Source organism: Antennarius striatus, chromosome 2, assembly GCF_040054535.1.
Source record: "Antennarius striatus isolate MH-2024 chromosome 2, ASM4005453v1, whole genome shotgun sequence".
NCBI classification, from domain to species: domain Eukaryota; kingdom Metazoa; phylum Chordata; class Actinopteri; order Lophiiformes; family Antennariidae; genus Antennarius; species Antennarius striatus.
In genome coordinates, this window is record NC_090777.1 from 15,646,150 (window position 1) to 15,662,664 (window position 16,515).

A 16,515-nucleotide genomic window follows, 5' to 3' on the forward strand; every position below is an offset into this window, starting at 1 on the left:
CTATTTAACCCCGCGGAGGTATCAAGTGTCTGCTCTCGGTGTGACCCGCAGGGTTCATCTCCGCTCGCCTGTATGTCAAAAAATAAAAAAGGAAGGCGGTGTGCTGCTTGTTTCGTAACACGGAAGAAGGCAGCAGCAATGCAGGCAGGAGGAAGCGGAGGAGCTGAAGTACAGCACGCTGCTCCATTGTCTGGAGTCTAATTGACGCTCCGCAGCACCAGAAAGCCAAACATCGCTGGTTTCACTGACACTAAACACGTGGGAGCGGACGGTAAACCGCCATGTCTCTCACCTTTTGTTCTACTTCAGACGGCGGGTCCCTCCAGGTGCAAAGACTTTGTTTCTCCAGTGGTAATGAGATGCAGGGTTTGTCTGTAGCTCATTCATCAGTTTCTCGTTGAAAGAGTTCCTGTCGGTGTCCGCACGCGCTCTGCACGAAGAAGGCATTACGAAAGTTCCGGAAGTGCACGAGCGTCCAAAGTGAGTGGAGGTGAAGGTGCACAAACAACAACACCCAGAAGAAGAGGGGAGCACGGCTGCAGGCTGGCGTTCAATGGACCAGATGGTTGATTACTTACAGTGTGGTTATATATATATATTTTTTATTATTGCAAGTCATGTTTTCATAATTCTGACGTAGATACGGTTCAATAGGTAACGTTCACGTGGTTCTAATGTCGGCTATCTTCACTTTTATTGATAAAAAAAACAAACTAAAATTAAAAAAAACTTTATTTTTAAGAAATGACTTTGGCGTACTAAGTAAATTAAATGCTTATAAAAGAAGTAAGAAATTAAATCATGAACGAATGACGTACAGAGAAATAAATGCGAAGCAAGTTACCAACCCCCATTACGTCACCGTACAGTGACGTAATGATTATTCTGTCAGATCTGTAGCATATTTATCTCAGTCAATCACAGGCATAAATATGAAATTTCACTTGAATATATAATGTGATACATCTTTTTGGGATGTTTCGATAAGCATTATAAGTATTTTCCATGCAATTCAAAATTCTGGATCAAGATGATGAACCTCATCATCATCTATGGCTAATGGATCATTCCTTGGGCCATAGCTCTCCTAAAAGTTATTTAAACTATAAATTTCAGTGGATGGTGCTGGTGTCTCACAGCAAGAAGGTTCTGGGTTCGATTCCTTTCTGTATGGAGTTTGTATGTTCTCCCTCTCTCTGCATGTGTGAATTGGTCACACCAAACTTTCTGTGAGTGTGGGCGTTCATGTGACCCCAAAAGGAGCTCTCGTCTTGTCAGGGATGTACCCCACCTCTCACTTGAGGCCAGCTACATGTCTTCAGCATACAGCACAAACCAGTTTTCCCTGACTTCACTAACCTGAATGAGTGAAATGTGGTATGACTGCAGGAAATGGGTTATTTGGGAAAGATTATACAAGAATTAATTATCAGTCACTATTTTTTCCTGGGGGCTGGGGGAAATCATTAGTGATAGGGCACCATGGAAGCGCCGCCCTACTGACCCTGCTGTTGCTCCACAGGAAGAAGGTCCTTGGTTCGATTCCACCTGGGCCTTTTCTGTGAGGAGTTTGAATGTTGTGTTTTTCAGAGGTTCACTCCGAGCTTCTACCCACAAAAAAAAGCAGCTTTGGTGAATTGGTCAGTAGGTATGAGTGTAAAGTGTGAGTGGGTGTCTGTGTGGCCCTGCCATGAAATGGCAATGGGTCCCGGGTGTACCCTACCCGTAGTCAGCTGGGATAGTTGGATAACCCGTGACCCGGATTCAGATAAGCGGCTGAAGACAAAATGATTACGAACATGAAAGAAAGAAAGTATACTTTATTGATTCCCAGATGGGGAAATTACTTTTCCACTCAGGTGTAAATTTGTGTTAGTTACAGTGTGTGTGTGCAGGCCTCTGAAACACAACCACAGCACACAAGGGGCTTGTAAGCATGCAATTAGTACACACAACATCAAACAGTACATGGGGAGGCAGAGTGACGGGCAGCGACTTACTGGGCGTGCCACAATTGAGCACCTTTTGGCGTCAGTTCACACTCCGGGTGGCTGGGCGGGAGCTGGAATCGATCCGCCGATCTCTAATCCAAGGACGCATGCTCTACTGCTGAGCCACTGTAACATATTCAAATCTTCAAGTCTTTGTATGAATTAAGTGGGGATTTTCTACCAATTCCAAAATAATAGAGGAATTGAGAAGTATGACCTAAAAAAAACAGATTTTGGTTCCTCAGCTAACCTTGGAGCAAACGCATGTAACCACATATAACACCCTTCTGATTTTCCAGCGGTACACTACAGAATAAACCAATGGTTTAGTGGTGTTTGAGACTTTCAGGCTCTTCATCTCTCCCACATTTCATCTTAACTTATTGATTTTAATACTTTCAACAGCTTGGATAAAATGCAAACAATTATATGTGTGCTCCAGTTCTAGGGTACACCATGAAGGAGAGGGATTCTGGTGATGGACTGCAACATGTTTGGAGCCTGAACTTTGCGTAACTTTCTAATTCTCTGTCATACAGTGCCCCCTATTGGTTAACAGTCGACAGTGCCTTGCATAACATTACTTTCCATCATTATGCAACTTCAGCAGTCTGGTGAGGCTGAGGATGATGCAGACACCTGTTTGGGGTTGCAGCTGATATTGTTGATTTCACAAGAGAAGAAGACTTAATGGTCACAGGAGTAAATACTTGCACGCATGTATAAAATTATGGTTACAGTAAAATCATTCCAATGGTAGGTGAACAGTGCACAGAATCTATTTACCCAACTATTCGATATGTGACATGCATGCAGTTGTAGAACACTCTAAACTTGTGCCTGAGAAGTTTTGTGTGTTGCCCACCCAACAGAAGTGAATAGCTGATGCTATCTTATCTATCGATCAATCATCCGTGATGGTGCTTATCCCGGCTGACTTACAGGCTACAGGTGGGGAGACGCTCAGGACACACAACCGGTGCATCGCTCAGCCTATTCATTTAACAAAATTTTACCTGCTTTTAACAGTTTACTAGTTGTTGGGAATTAAGGTTCTAGCTGGCAGCCACACTGACCACACAGGAAGCAAAGGTTGCATTCAAGTCCTTTAATGTTGACCATTTTGATGAGTGCCAGTGACGTATAGTAATGGTTCAGTGACGCAGGCAAAAAATTACCATACTAAGTCCAATAACAATAGGTCCAAACATCCATCCATCCATCTTCCACCGCTTATCTGTACGGGTCGCGGGGGCAGCAGCTTCAACAAGGAGCCCCAAACTTTCCCCAGCCACATCCACCAGCTCTGACTGGGGGATCCCAAGGCATTCCCAGGCCAGTGTTGAGATATAATCCCTCCACCTGGTTCTGGGTCTGCCCCAAGGTCTCTTCCCAGCTGGACGTGCCAGAAACACCTCCCTAGGGAGGCGTCCCGGAGGCATCCGCACCAGATGCCCAAACCACCTCAACTGACTCCTTTCCACGCGAAGGAGCAGCGGCTCTACTCTGAGCCCCTCGCAAACAGCAGTGTTTCTCACCTTATCTCTAAGGGAGACTCCAGCTATCTGCCTGAGAAAGCCCATTTCAGCCGCTTGTATCCACGATCTCATGACCCATCCCTCATGACCATAGGTGAGGGTAGGAACGAAGATTGAACAGTAGATGGAGAGCTTTGCGTCCATCTACTGGTCCAAACATGAAATTAGTAAAATACAAAATTAAATTACTAACATGAAATAACTTAAATGGTATACAATACAGACAAACTTAACTTACAATGAAATATCAGAAGACACAGCATACATCACCAGCTTCCAGCAGCATGTGTTTGGTGACAAGAGAAGTCCTGCCTATTCTTGCCTGTATGTATAGGGAAGGCAATGACAAACAGGAAGAACTGCCACCACCCTTTGGAGTGGAGGGGGAATGTAGTTCATGGTTTTTAGTAACTTCTAACACTAGTGATAATTACGTTTCCAAGTTTTGTGGTGGACAGATATAAAGTTGAGTAAAATGATGTAAACTTGAGATATATTTTTCCGTGTTTTTTTAAACCAGTGTATAAGCGAGAATGACGTAACTTGAAGGGACATAAGCTGAGTCATACCTGTATAACTACTGTATAACTGAGTAACTTGTGTTTATAGCTCGGAGCGACAGCATTGCGACACACTGGTACCTTACTGCTGGACAAACCACAATTCATGTTGGGAATAAATGCAACCTTATCCGTGGAGAGGGAAGTGGGCTCACGTAAACAGGGCTGGGCGATGCAAATCACTCCTGTTGTCACATTACTGAGGCTGATCAGCATGTTTGAGCACTGTTCACCAGTTTGTCTTTACTTTCGATACAGGACCTGATTGTTTTCCAGAGACTTGAACATTTTTTTTATTTATATGATCCCTTTGAAGTATTTCTCATAGACTTGAACTGGGAGATTGGAACTTGGGAGTGCAGGATTCTAGTCCAATAAGAAGAGAGACAGATATGAAGGTGCCTGTAATGAATGATGTCTCTCCTAATCAGACCAGCTCTATCTTAGAAAGTCTACTAATTATCAGCAAAATGTCCACTCTATGGGACTCCACCCTAGCAAGTAATTGAAGACATGTGGCTCAATAAATCATCACAGACCAAGTTGGGATGGGGGCCAGAGGATTACACAAAGATTCAATACTATCTTTGGTGATCTGTGATGTAATCAGGTGTCTTTAATGCTGACATAAATTACAACTTTACCAAATTTACATCTACTCCTTACCAGCAGTTTCAAATCTCATTCTGCATCACCCACAGAGAATGCAATCATTCAGATGGAGCTGATAGAACGTAAATGTACAAGAACGCTCAAAGCAAAGTGTGTGTCACTGTGGGACCCGGATGGTTCCCCAGGATCTTCCCTGAAGCGATGCCCCAGCTTCCCCTAAGGGCTCATAGAACGCTCTGCATGCTCAGACCTGTGTGAGTAGCTTTTCCCAGATGAACAAAACCACACAAAGAAGTTGTCTCACTGATGCTCAAGTTGACTCCATTCTGAGTTTCCACAGCTCAGAACCGCAATCAACTGTCAACTTTCAACAAAGAACATGAGGTTCCGACAAAATGGCATCAGAGAGATTTTTTTTTAAAAAAACCCTCCTTTCCTTTGCTTTTCTTTCTTTTTTTCCTTATCACCATTGTTTTTTGAAATATTTTGTGATTTTTTTTGCCAGCCTGCTTACATTTGAAATATTGTCATTATGAATGATGTTATTTTAATCATTATTTTAGGAAACAATCATTTATTTGATTTGCAACTTTGACTTTGTTTTAATTAATTTTGTAATCACAAGTTGTTGCTTGTGGTTTGTGCTTTTGTTGATCTAGCTCCCCATTCCCCCCTTATCCCACCATTTAGCCCCAGTCTTCAGTTATGGTTTGATGCCCCTACTCTGGGACTATGACTCACCTGACCCAGTCACCTGTGTGAAATTACCCAGAAGTCTCAGCTGGTTGAGGCTAAAACCAAGGACCGTGTGTTTTTTTTCTCTGTGGAGGAGTTTAAGTATCTTGGGGTCTTGTTCATGAGTGAGGGAAGGATGGTATATGAGATTGACAGACGGACCACAACCTAGCCCCGGATAAGCGGTTGAAGATGAATGGATGGATGTTCAACAGATAATGATAACAACACCAACAGTGTGACGATGAGACCTTTATTTACTAAGTACTCGTCTCTTACTAATGATGTATTGATATGACATATTGGTTCTCTTTCATACTTCAGGGATCTTTCTTCCTATGATGGTTTGGTGACAGCCAAGTATTACACAGTGTATGACATGTATGACAGGATGACTTCAGTCACATTAAAGCCTCAGAACTTCTAAATGGTGTCAAATAATAACAAAAGCTATGAAAGGCCTTATTGTGCCTTATTGTGAAAGGATGTGTCTGCAGAGAACCTCTGTGACTGTTTGAACAGAGTAGGAGGTGAGAGGACAAACACTGTAGAAGTCTGGATTTTACAGAAATAATAAAAACACAGTAATCATGGTGAACAGCAATTGTTATTGTGTTATAATGAATTTTAAGAGCAGAGACTCACACATACACTGGGTTGGAAGTGGGATATTTCTTTGCCTGCAGTTCCCCCTAGTGATGTTATAGTTAAAGTGTTTGACATCACAGTTTCTTCAGAACCTGAACTGATTCCACCTCCAGATGTCAGTGTTACACAGTCCTGACACTGTTGTGAACAGTGACATCCAACCACAAGGTTTATCTGTACTGTATTCAGCCTCTGCAGATGGAGTTAGTTGGCCAGGCTACACAGTTGTTGTGTAATTGAATTCATCATTTAATCAGTTCAACAGAAAACTGAAAATTTTGCATCAAAATTTCTCTCAATAAATTGTTATGGTTTAAAATGTCTTGTTTGGATCAGAAACCCAAAGATAAATCACTTTAAAATTAATTCAAACCTATAACGTGGGAAAATATCAGATTTTGCAGTCAAAGTTTTTAAAATGTACTAATTTACACTCTTTTTTGAAAGATTAATAAGTTTTGGCTGCCTAAGAAATCCCGACATGTCCAAGCTGTGTCATGTGATTAATCTGTTGGTTATAATGGATAAAGTTCAGTGTTGTCCAAACCGTATGTCAGAAGGGCCAAATTTGACAAAGTGAAAGTGTTCCAGTCAATTTAAAACAGCACCCAAATGTAAACATTTGGATGAACACATCAGGTCACATAGAATATAACTCTGTGATAACAGATATTTTACTCTGTTAATAGAATAACAGATGACCCACTGCCACTGATAGGAAGAGAGAAACTGAACTCTGTATCTCAGTACGAGTGGCAGGACTGGTTAGAGAGAGCAGTGTTAAAATGTCACTGAGCTGGGAGTCACTTAAATGTGATCTCAAACTGTTCTTGTTCTTTTATTTGTGTGAATGTTTGCTCACACAAATACAGTATATGCCACCAAACGATCTTAACATGTGCTTCACATCTCTGTAAACCTGCCCTTATCTAGCTACCAGTAAAAATACAGGAAAGAGATTGAAGCTTCATCAGCTCCATCTCGTGAGGTGGAGCCTCATCAGGTGAAGGGAGAGGAGCACAGGTAGTTTTTGATGTGTCTTCCATTAAAAAGGACCCGTTAGCGTGTTTTGACTTATAGTATCTCTTCTTGTTATATTTCTTAAACAAGACTCTCATGGCAAATCAGGCAGACACAGTTATTTTGAGTTTTCTTCAAAAAATATTGTGAATTACACCTTTCCTGGAAGTGGTGGCTTTCACTATCAGCTTTACTTTTTGTACTTGTTAAAGGGTTAAAGCAAATTTCATTTAAATGAGGTGACCTGAGGAGGTCATTGTGTTAACAACCACTCTTCTTCTTTAAGGTTTATGGCATTTGACAAGACATCTGTTACAGAATGCTGAACTATGAGTTGAGAAAAATAGCTGCATGCTCACTTGGTGGACTGGACTGTCAAATGAACCCATTTTCACCAAACATAATATAAAATCCCACCTCGGGCTTTGAGTGGTATTTACACTCAGGGCCTTTGCTGTGCTACTTTTACTAGGGTAATAGATATAAAACACACTCATAGTATTTTCTTTGTTTCACTTAAACATAATTTCTTGTTCGTGTTTGATGTCACATCTTGAGTTAACAAGGTGCAGATAATGTCATCGTCTTGTGACCAGTCTCGCTGTCCTTTATTGACAGCTTTATTCATTCCATCCTTTGATAAAGAGGATAGATGGGCTGCTGGGACCGTTCAGTGACGTCACTACTATGCGACCCACATACGTCGAGGTGAACGCGCAGGCTGCCATGTTTTCGAGCGAATCTTCCTGATAAGTTAGAGAAGCCAAGACAAAACTGTGAGTGTGACTGGTAGGTTTTAGCAGTGTTTTTCTAACGTGGTAGTTTATCAGCATCATAAAACAAGCGAACAGTGCCAAATAGTTATAGAATTGCATGTTAGTTTTTAAACGCCGGGGCTTTGCGCGACTTCGGTCTGCAGCGGTGTGCAGATGGCTGCTTAGCCCGTCGAGCTAATATTAGCCGCGGCTGTAAACAAACAGGACAGGCGGTGAAGATGAGGGGACTGACACAAGCTCACACCTCCAGGGTTGTCCAGTGGTTTGGCTCAGTTAGATGAACAAAACATCGTTTAAAGCAACATCTGGAGGGATAGATGGACGCAGGTTGATGCTGCATGTTAGTAAGTTAACGGAAAAACTTTTGATTTGATAACAGTGACAGTTTCTCCTAACCAGGTTGGAGCCCGGGCGCTTCAGAGTGGGTCGGGGTCCGTCGGATTTGTAGGGGGAAGCGAACACTTCCACCGTCATGTCGTCCTTCTCTGAGTCGGCCCTGGAGAAGAAGCTGACGGAGCTGAGCAGCTCTCAGCAGAGCGTCCAGACTCTGTCTCTGTGGATCATCCACCATCGCAAACACTCATCCCTCATCGTCAAAGTGTGGCACAGAGAGCTGAAAAAGGGTAAGAGCTGTCTCTATGTCCTTGTAGTGAAGCTGATTATGTTCAGCTAAAATATTGGAACGTATAACTTCACTGACCACGTTGTCACTACGCCTGAGAGAAGGTGGTGTTATCATTAATCAGGTCGTGGTATTCCTTGAATGCAAAAATAGCATTCAGTTGAGGCATTTTGCATGTTTGTTTCCCCCCCCCCAATTTGCAACCTCATCTCACATTTTTGTTTTGCAACATTCTGCATATTTGACTTTGTTGACAAAAGTCTGATGTGAGCATGCTTAAATCAACATAACTTCTGACAGTAAACACTTGAGCAGGAATTACACCACTGCCATGTTCAATCAAAATTGAAAAAATAATGTAAATTTGATTTCTAACGCTGGCCTGAAAAATCCAAGTCACAGGTGAGCAAAAAAAGCCTTATTTGAAAATCCAGAATAATGTAAAGAAGCTTAAAAATTGGTATTTATGTCATCAGCAAACAAAAGCCTTTAGTTTCCAAGAATAGAAAAGTGGTGTTGATGTATTTGGCATGTATTGATAAAGTATTTCCATTGTACTAATTGCTTGAAAAAGTCAAACAAGTGAATGTTTTAATGCAAATATAGTAGGAATCAAGGCCATCAAGCCAATATAATTGGTTGTTTCAAAAGAAAAACTTTTTTTAATTTGTGAATGTCTTAGAAAATCTTGCTCTGCTATCACTATGTTTACATTGACTAAATAGAATGAGATAAGATGGAAAATAGTGACGGAGTAAGTGTCAAAAAGTAGGATCAGCAATATATTTAAGTGCATTTACCATGAATATTATAGTGTAAAATAAAAGTCTTGTTGTCTTTCTGCAGCCAAAAGTAGCCGGAAGCTGACGTTCCTCTATCTGGCCAACGATGTCATTCAGAACAGCAAGAAGAAAGGACCAGAGTTCACTAAAGACTTTGAGTCTGTCCTTGTTGACGCCTGCTCACATGTTGCCAGGTGAGAGTAATGCCACAACTGTGTTCCAGAAGTAATGTCTGTGCAGAAAGTCTATGTGGGTGGACAAATTTACTGCCACATATTGTTTTTGGAGTAGCGCAGTGGGTAGCACCATCGCCTCACAACACGACGGGTCCGGGTTCGAGTCCAGCACTGTGCAGAGTTTGCATGCTCTCCCCGTGTCTGCGGCTTCGGCTTCCTCCCACCTCCAAAAGCATGCATTTCAGGTTGATTGGCCGATCCCAAATTGCCTGTAGGAGTGAGTGTGTGTGTGCATGGTTGTCTGTCTTTGTGTGTGGCTCTGCGGTGCACTGGCGTCGTGCCCGGGGTGTCCCCCACCTCACGCCCTATTCCAGCTGAGATAGGCTCCAGCTCCCCCTGAACCGCTACAGCGGATGAAACGGTAGAAAATGAATGAATGAAATTTTTCTTGGAAATACAATATACATTTAGTCCTACAAGGAAAACATAATTCATCCCAAAATTAAAGATTTCTTCTTAGTCTGAAACCTCATCCAAGTCAAAACCTCATCAATGTTTGTTGCTACCATAAACTGCAAACTGCAGTTTATGGTAGTAGCCGCCTCACAATACAGCGGACCTGGGTTCGAGTTCGCATGCTCTCCCCGTGTCTGCGTGGGTTCTCTCCGGGTTCTCCAGCTTCCTCCCACCTCCAAAAGCATGCGCTTCAGGTTGATTGGCCGTTCCTAATTGCCCGCAGGAATGAGTTTGTGTGTCTTTGGTGCATGGTTGTGTGTCTTTGTGTGTGACTCCGCGGTGCACTGGCGTCATGCCTGGAGTGTCCCCCGCCTCATGCCCTATGCCGCCGAGATAGGCTCTGGCTCCCCGTTACCCGCTGTGACGGATACAGCGGTGGTAATCTGGAGATGACTGATGACTGACTGACTGTATGTATATGTGTATATATATGTATGTATACAATATATATGTATTTATATGTGTGTATATACATATATATGTATGTATATGTATATACAGTATATACACACACACACACTGTATATACAGTGTGACCTCGTTCCTCACGGTCAATGCGTTCCAGGAACCACACGTGATTAATGAATTCCGTGATAGAGCGACAAACTAGTTATGTTATTATTTACGTTAATTTAATTTTTTTTAATTTTTTTTAAAAAAAAAAAATTAAAAAAATTTTTTTTTTTAAATTAATTTAAACGTTTATGAACCCTCCCCATACTGATACTAAACCACCTTCTATCTGTATTGCCTTTTCCCACACTTTTATCGACTGTATAAAGCACTTTTGTGTCTCACATGAGTCCGAGATTCAGGGAACTCGCGCACTTCCAGAAGCCATCAGCCAATAGAATGCGCGTACAGTATCACGTGACAACCTACCAAAAATCCGCGATGAGGTGAAGCCACGAGCGTTGATGTCCGAATGCCAGAGTTTTGCTTTATTTTCAGTGTAAAAGTCTTTCAAATTAAATCTCCTTTCACTGTGCTATGGTTTTGCGTTGCTTCCTTGCAGTGATGCAGATGAAAATTGTAAAAAGCACATGGAGAGACTGCTGAACATCTGGAAGGAAAGGAGTCTCTACAGAGGTGACTTCATTCAGCAGCTCAAACTGGCCATAGAAGATACAAACAGCCCCAGACCTGCAGGTCAGAAGTCTGTTCCGTAATCTATACATGAATACACACACACACACACGACTGCAATGGATTTTAGTATTGTGAACAATCAGTTTATTCTTTTGTTGTATCCACAGTATAGTTTGTATTATTAATTTCATAATTTAGTGATATCTTTAATGTGAAATTTTTTATCCCTTTAATTACTCAGAAGAGAAGAAGCCTGTGAAGCGAGCCTATCAGAAGATCCAGGAAGATGAAGACGATGAAGACGATGACTACAGAAGCCACAATTCCCCTCGAAACACAAGCGCCACTGCAGCACAGCTGGTATGACGTCTTGGCAACGTTTCATACATGACGCATAAACACAAAGCAAAATTGTCCCTTACCATTAATATTTCTCCTAGTTTCTTCTACATGATTCCGTCCTGTTCTTGTCTGCCTCGTTCTTCCTGTCCCACCGTTTATCCCATCACATTGTTTTCGCCTTGTTTGATGGCTGTTAACATTCTCATTATGTTCTCTTTAACATAAACTCTGTCACACACCTTCAGACGGAGGAGCTGGTGAAGGCTCTGCAGGACTTGGAGAACGCTGCATCAGGGGATGCGGCGGTTCGTCAAAGGATTGCCTCCTTGCCACAGGAAGTACAGGACGTTTCTCTTCTGGAGAAAATCACAGGTGAGACCTGAAAGCCCAGCATGAGAGAAAACTACTCCTTAAGATTTTTTTAGATAAGAGGATATGCAATGTACTTTCCGTGTCATTGAACCATGTTTCTGACATTTATCATGTTTTAAATGCAGAGAAGAATTGTGATGAGGAATTTTAATTTTCGGAATTTATTTTAAAATAGTAGATATCCAGAACGGTAATATTATTCACTTATTGAGAAGAAATAAATCAAATCCACAGGCAATAGAAAGTCAAAAAATAGGAGCAGCGAAGATGCAAATTATTTATTACAAGTGTTTTTACTGGATTTACATTTTTCATTTAAGTCAGGTTTTGTCTATTGTTCTGTACTTCTTTCATGGTGTTACATGTGCACTGTATCAAAAGTATTTTAAGTATTAATTTTTTATTTGTATGTAACTGTGTCATAAACGTTCCATTTTGATCTGTGTAAGACAAAATTGATAGTGATAAATATGAGCAAGAATAGCAATGTGTTGACAGACTCTAGTAAAATCAAATTAAGTTAATTCATAGACTGTTATTAAAGGGTGGACATAAGACAACCAAAAACAAACTTTATTACCCGATTTTGTCCCATTCTAGACAAGGATGCTGCAGACAAGTTGTCCAAGACAGTGGACGAAGCGTGTTTGCTGCTGGCGGAGTACAATGGCCGGCTGGCAGCGGAGCTGGAGGACCGGAGGCAGCTGGCCCGTATGCTGACCGAGTACATCAACAGCCAGAGGGAGGCGCTCATGGAGAGAGAGAAGAAGCTGGAGGCAAGACATCAAATTCACCATATGATTCTGGCTCTGTCTGTGAACTCCACAGCTTGGATGTATTTGCTGTTGTAGTTGGGATGGAAATCCTTGGGACAATTTGTATTTGGTATTAATGATGCCCTCCAGGTGTTTTTATTTTGATCAGGTTGTTTTTATTGACATGTCACATTATGTAGCATATACCGTTATCTTTCTGAGTGATGTCAATCCAGATTCCAGAAATAATTTAATTGTAGTGTAAGCTTGTTATAATACTGATAATAATGAAATAATTACCTAAACTATGCAAATCAAATCCAAAAAGTAACAGACCATAACTTGTTAAAAGTTGATGTCTTTTATTAAGCCACATACTATAACCAACATGTGTTTTAATAAACATACAAGCCAGACAGAAAAAAATCTTTTGTGAATGTGAAACATTGTTTTTGTTCAAGTTTTTGTTTTGTCATCTTGGCCTCTGCAGGAATACAAGCAGAAACTGGCGAGGGTGACCCAGGTTAGGAAAGAGCTGAAGTCCCACATCCAGAGCCTCCCTGACCTGTCCCTCCTGCCTAATGTGACCGGAGGGCTCGCCCCACTCCCCTCGGCCGGAGACCTCTTCTCTACTGATTGAGAGGTTTTTGCCCAAACATGTTGCCCTCTTGACCCTTTTCACCTGATCCCTTTCCTGTGTTTGAGTCACAAAATAATTCTATCTGTGTCTGACCAGAGAAAACATGGTCAGATCCACCAGACGAGGGAAAAAGAGCCATTACAAAGACGGTTTGGTGAAATCATAATGCTCTGCAGAGGAGAAGAAAGACTCTGTCAGCCTGGGTTTCACCAGCGCTTGCTCATTGTCAAGGATTCCACTCCACCAGCTTGGAAAGAGTTTGATTCCTGTATGCTTTTACTTTTTTTTTTTAATGCTGGAAATGTCAGGGATGTAGGATAATGTGTGGAGTAAAGAAGCAAAGCTTAGACCGACCGGTGTTGGTTGTTAGGTTGTGTGTCTGTGTGGTGTTTTTGGATTCAGGAAGCAAACATAGCTTTTTGCTCTCACAAAGCTCAGAAGCTGCGAGGACACTGAAGAGGAAGATGCACCATTAATTACTTTTTTATTTTCTTGTATTCAGTTGAGACTTATTATTTACACGTGGTGTGGTAGGTGCTTTTCATGAGAAGATATCAGAATGAATTCTGATGTTTGCTTCACAAATGCTCACAAACAGCAGTCACTTAACAGCATTAGAGAAATTATGCTTGAAGAGGATTTTTGGACAGTCTGATCCTCAAACTCCTCAATCGTCAAGCTCTGGCTTTCAGGTCGCTGTTTGGAAGCTTTTTTTTTCACAGATTCAGTCACAGATTAACAATTTTGTTTTTATGCTTTAATTTGGATTCTGGAAATATGGAAAGCTCATAAAGTTCTTAATGGTATACTAGATATGTCTTGAGTTTTATTCAATGAATCTTGAAAGATTCATATCAAATTCTTTTTTTGAATAAAAATTGTGTCAAAACCCATAAAGCTATTTTGTTAGACAGAAAAAAAATAGAGGATCATTTCCATTGTGTGTAGAGCTGAATGATATATCAAATAAAGCAGTACTGAGATAAGGATCAAATCAATTAGTGAGTGTCAATATTTAAAAAACCTGGAACTTTTTTTTAAAGAAAATGGTAAGTAAAAACTCAAGACAAGAGTTCTGCTTTGAAATTGGAATTAATATTTACTATTCCATAATGCTCAGTAGGACATGTTTGTAGATTGTGGAAAAAGTAGCATAAACAGGTTTTGATTTACTGCCCATTTCTCATTTTTTGGTTTTCACAGTGCAACGTTAAGCCACATCATGAACCCCTAAACTGGGATATTCAAGTCAGGAAGTCCAAGTTTTTCTACAAATCTGTGAAGGCCATGATGTACTTCACTGAAGTCATATTTGATTTTGGGTTGTGTCTAATCAAAAAGAAAAACTGATTTTACAGAGAGATGAAAGGTCAGAAATGATTGCTTCAGTCGCAGCTCATGATGTGTTTCTGAAAAATGAAAGATGACTACAGCTGCTGTTTACCTTCCTGCTGATGCAGTGAGAACAAGTGACGTTCTTTTCAGCAAATGTACATTTTGATTAGTATCTTAAAAATATAAATTCAATTAACAAGTAGTAAAGCGGCAGCTTAAAGAACTGTGTCAAACCAGAGGCGTCGATGTGATCACCAGTCATCGTTGAGTCACACAGTTATATTTGGGGCGGATTATTATATGTTAACATGACTCCTTGATTTTGGATCAACCTCCTGTGACTTTGGATGATAAATACGGAAGTTCAAAGAAATAAGAAATGTGGATCCCTTATTTGGTTCAGGCTCGATGAAATAAATGAGGTTAAGTTGCCTGTAAATATTCCAGTATGTTCATGAGAAGCGTTGCATCAACATTCACCCTGGTTTTGTTTCACTGCAGATATGACTTTTCTTACCTACTTGCTTTGTGGTATATTTCTTTATGTGGAACCAAACTGTACTGATGGAAGACCACCAGTAGGGCGGTCACTTGTTTTTCATTAAAGTGATTTGATGGATGCCAATAAACTGGAACCATTTGAACAATTAATGTACGTATGTTTTAGAAGTCATTACAAGTCACCTAATATGTTGTTTGTAAGTTGTATGTGAGCTATACAGAAGAAGAAACAGACTTTTATCTCTGAAGGAGAATGTCCAGCCATCTGTTTGTGACCTCAAGCTGAAACAACTTGTGTTCTGTAGCGGGACAATAATCCAAAACACATCAGCAAGTCCACCTCTGATGAAAAAGGCAGTTCATGCTCCCAATGTTTCCAATGTAGCCAAAACTACAGTGCCGTAAAAGCTATCACAAAGTCCTAACTGCAGTTCCTGCTGCTCAGGGTGAACCCACCAGTTATTAGGTATTGGGGACAATCTGAAAGTCACATTATTAATTACATGTGTAATATTTATTGTTCTAATCACAATTTTCTTTATTTTTTGGGCTCTGCAATTCTCACAACATCCCAAATCTTATTCCTAGTGAATGGGTAACAATTATTTTCTATGATTGTCATTAACAGCTGTGAAGTCTCATAATGTCCCAGAATATTGAGACTCAATAAAAATATATATAAACACTGTCCCAAAAATTGTTGATCAAAGGAGATATATGATATATGACTAATATGCTGCTCTACGATGGACAGTGTTCATATGTAAATAGAGTATGTACACTCGTAAATGGACTCACACTACATACATGAATTATAAGTGCAAAGATGGACAGCATTTGTGGAACACGGGAAGAAACAATATTTACAGCGGTGGAATGTGGAAGGACTGCCGTTCACATAAACATTCAAACACACTGAAGAACCAACACACACAAGTAGGGAGTCTCCTGAGACACACCTGAGACTCACCCGCACACAGGTAAATAAAGTATGAAAAATAAATTGAAAATTAATAGTGAAGGTAGATAAGTTCCCACACCAGTGACAATTGTCTGCATACATATGCGCTACCAGTAGATGGCAGTATATATCAGCAGAGAACGTAAAGCGGCGCATCAAGTTAAATACAGCACTAATGTACGTAGCATCAAAGTCGCCGTTTATTGATGCGATGTACGAACATTTATATATTATAAATACACATATTATAAGATAATAGTCCTTTTGTATGTACCATACTAAAACAATACCACAAACACGCCGTTTAACATTTAACAGGCAGATCACACTGCCTGAATGAAACCCTTCAGTTTGCTTGACAGTGGAGCAGCGCTGTCAATATGATCAATACCTTACCATCTCCAATATCAAGAAAAAAAATGAAGTTAATTACTGCTTCAACTGTGTGCACAGCTTACTAATTGTTGTATCAGAAGGTTTTATATGGTTTATCTTAAGTTTAAGGAGAGTCTTTACTTGACTTTGCTGCAATCAGACTAACCTG

At 40.7% G+C, this 16,515-nt stretch overlaps 2 protein-coding genes across 5 annotated transcripts in view; one reads left to right on the top strand and one right to left on the bottom strand.

The window, feature by feature from the left end:
* Positions 1–413, bottom strand: part of LOC137603077 (helicase ARIP4-like) — a 69,925-nt gene extending 69,512 nt beyond the window's left edge. Inside the window, exon 1 of the mRNA XM_068326282.1 lies at positions 293–413. The gene's annotated coding sequence lies outside the window, so the exon portion shown is untranslated. The remainder of the gene's footprint in view (positions 1–292) is intronic.
* A 107-nt stretch (positions 414–520) lies between these two features.
* rprd1b (regulation of nuclear pre-mRNA domain containing 1B) lies at positions 521–15,511 on the top strand. Of its 4 annotated transcripts, none has more exons than XM_068326308.1 (9): positions 521–579; positions 7,723–7,893; positions 8,280–8,503; positions 9,349–9,478; positions 10,992–11,125; positions 11,307–11,425; positions 11,653–11,779; positions 12,380–12,555; positions 13,025–15,510. In XM_068326308.1, exons 3-9 carry the CDS (start codon positions 8,353–8,355, stop codon positions 13,172–13,174), a joined length of 987 nt encoding a protein of 328 aa, XP_068182409.1. In that variant the 5' UTR covers positions 521–579; positions 7,723–7,893; positions 8,280–8,352; the 3' UTR covers positions 13,175–15,510. The 4 variants fall into 4 exon arrangements, with proteins under 4 accessions (XP_068182409.1, XP_068182419.1, XP_068182440.1 ...); XM_068326339.1 differs by lacking the exon at positions 521–579 and having other exon boundaries at positions 7,774–7,893; positions 13,025–13,177; positions 13,271–15,511; XM_068326318.1 differs by lacking the exon at positions 521–579 and having other exon boundaries at positions 7,743–7,880.
* The last annotated feature ends 1,004 nt before the right edge of the window (positions 15,512–16,515 follow it).

Excerpts from the sequence above, each read along its gene's own strand:
- rprd1b (XM_068326308.1), top strand. The coding sequence starts at position 8,353 with ATGTCGTCCTTCTCTGAGTCGGCCCTGGAGAAGAAGCTGACGGAGCTG. Across the intron at positions 8,504-9,348 it reads GCACAGAGAGCTGAAAAAGG|CCAAAAGTAGCCGGAAGCTG; the intron begins GTAAGAGCTGTC and ends GTCTTTCTGCAG. Across the intron at positions 11,126-11,306 it reads AAACAGCCCCAGACCTGCAG|AAGAGAAGAAGCCTGTGAAG; the intron begins GTCAGAAGTCTG and ends TTAATTACTCAG.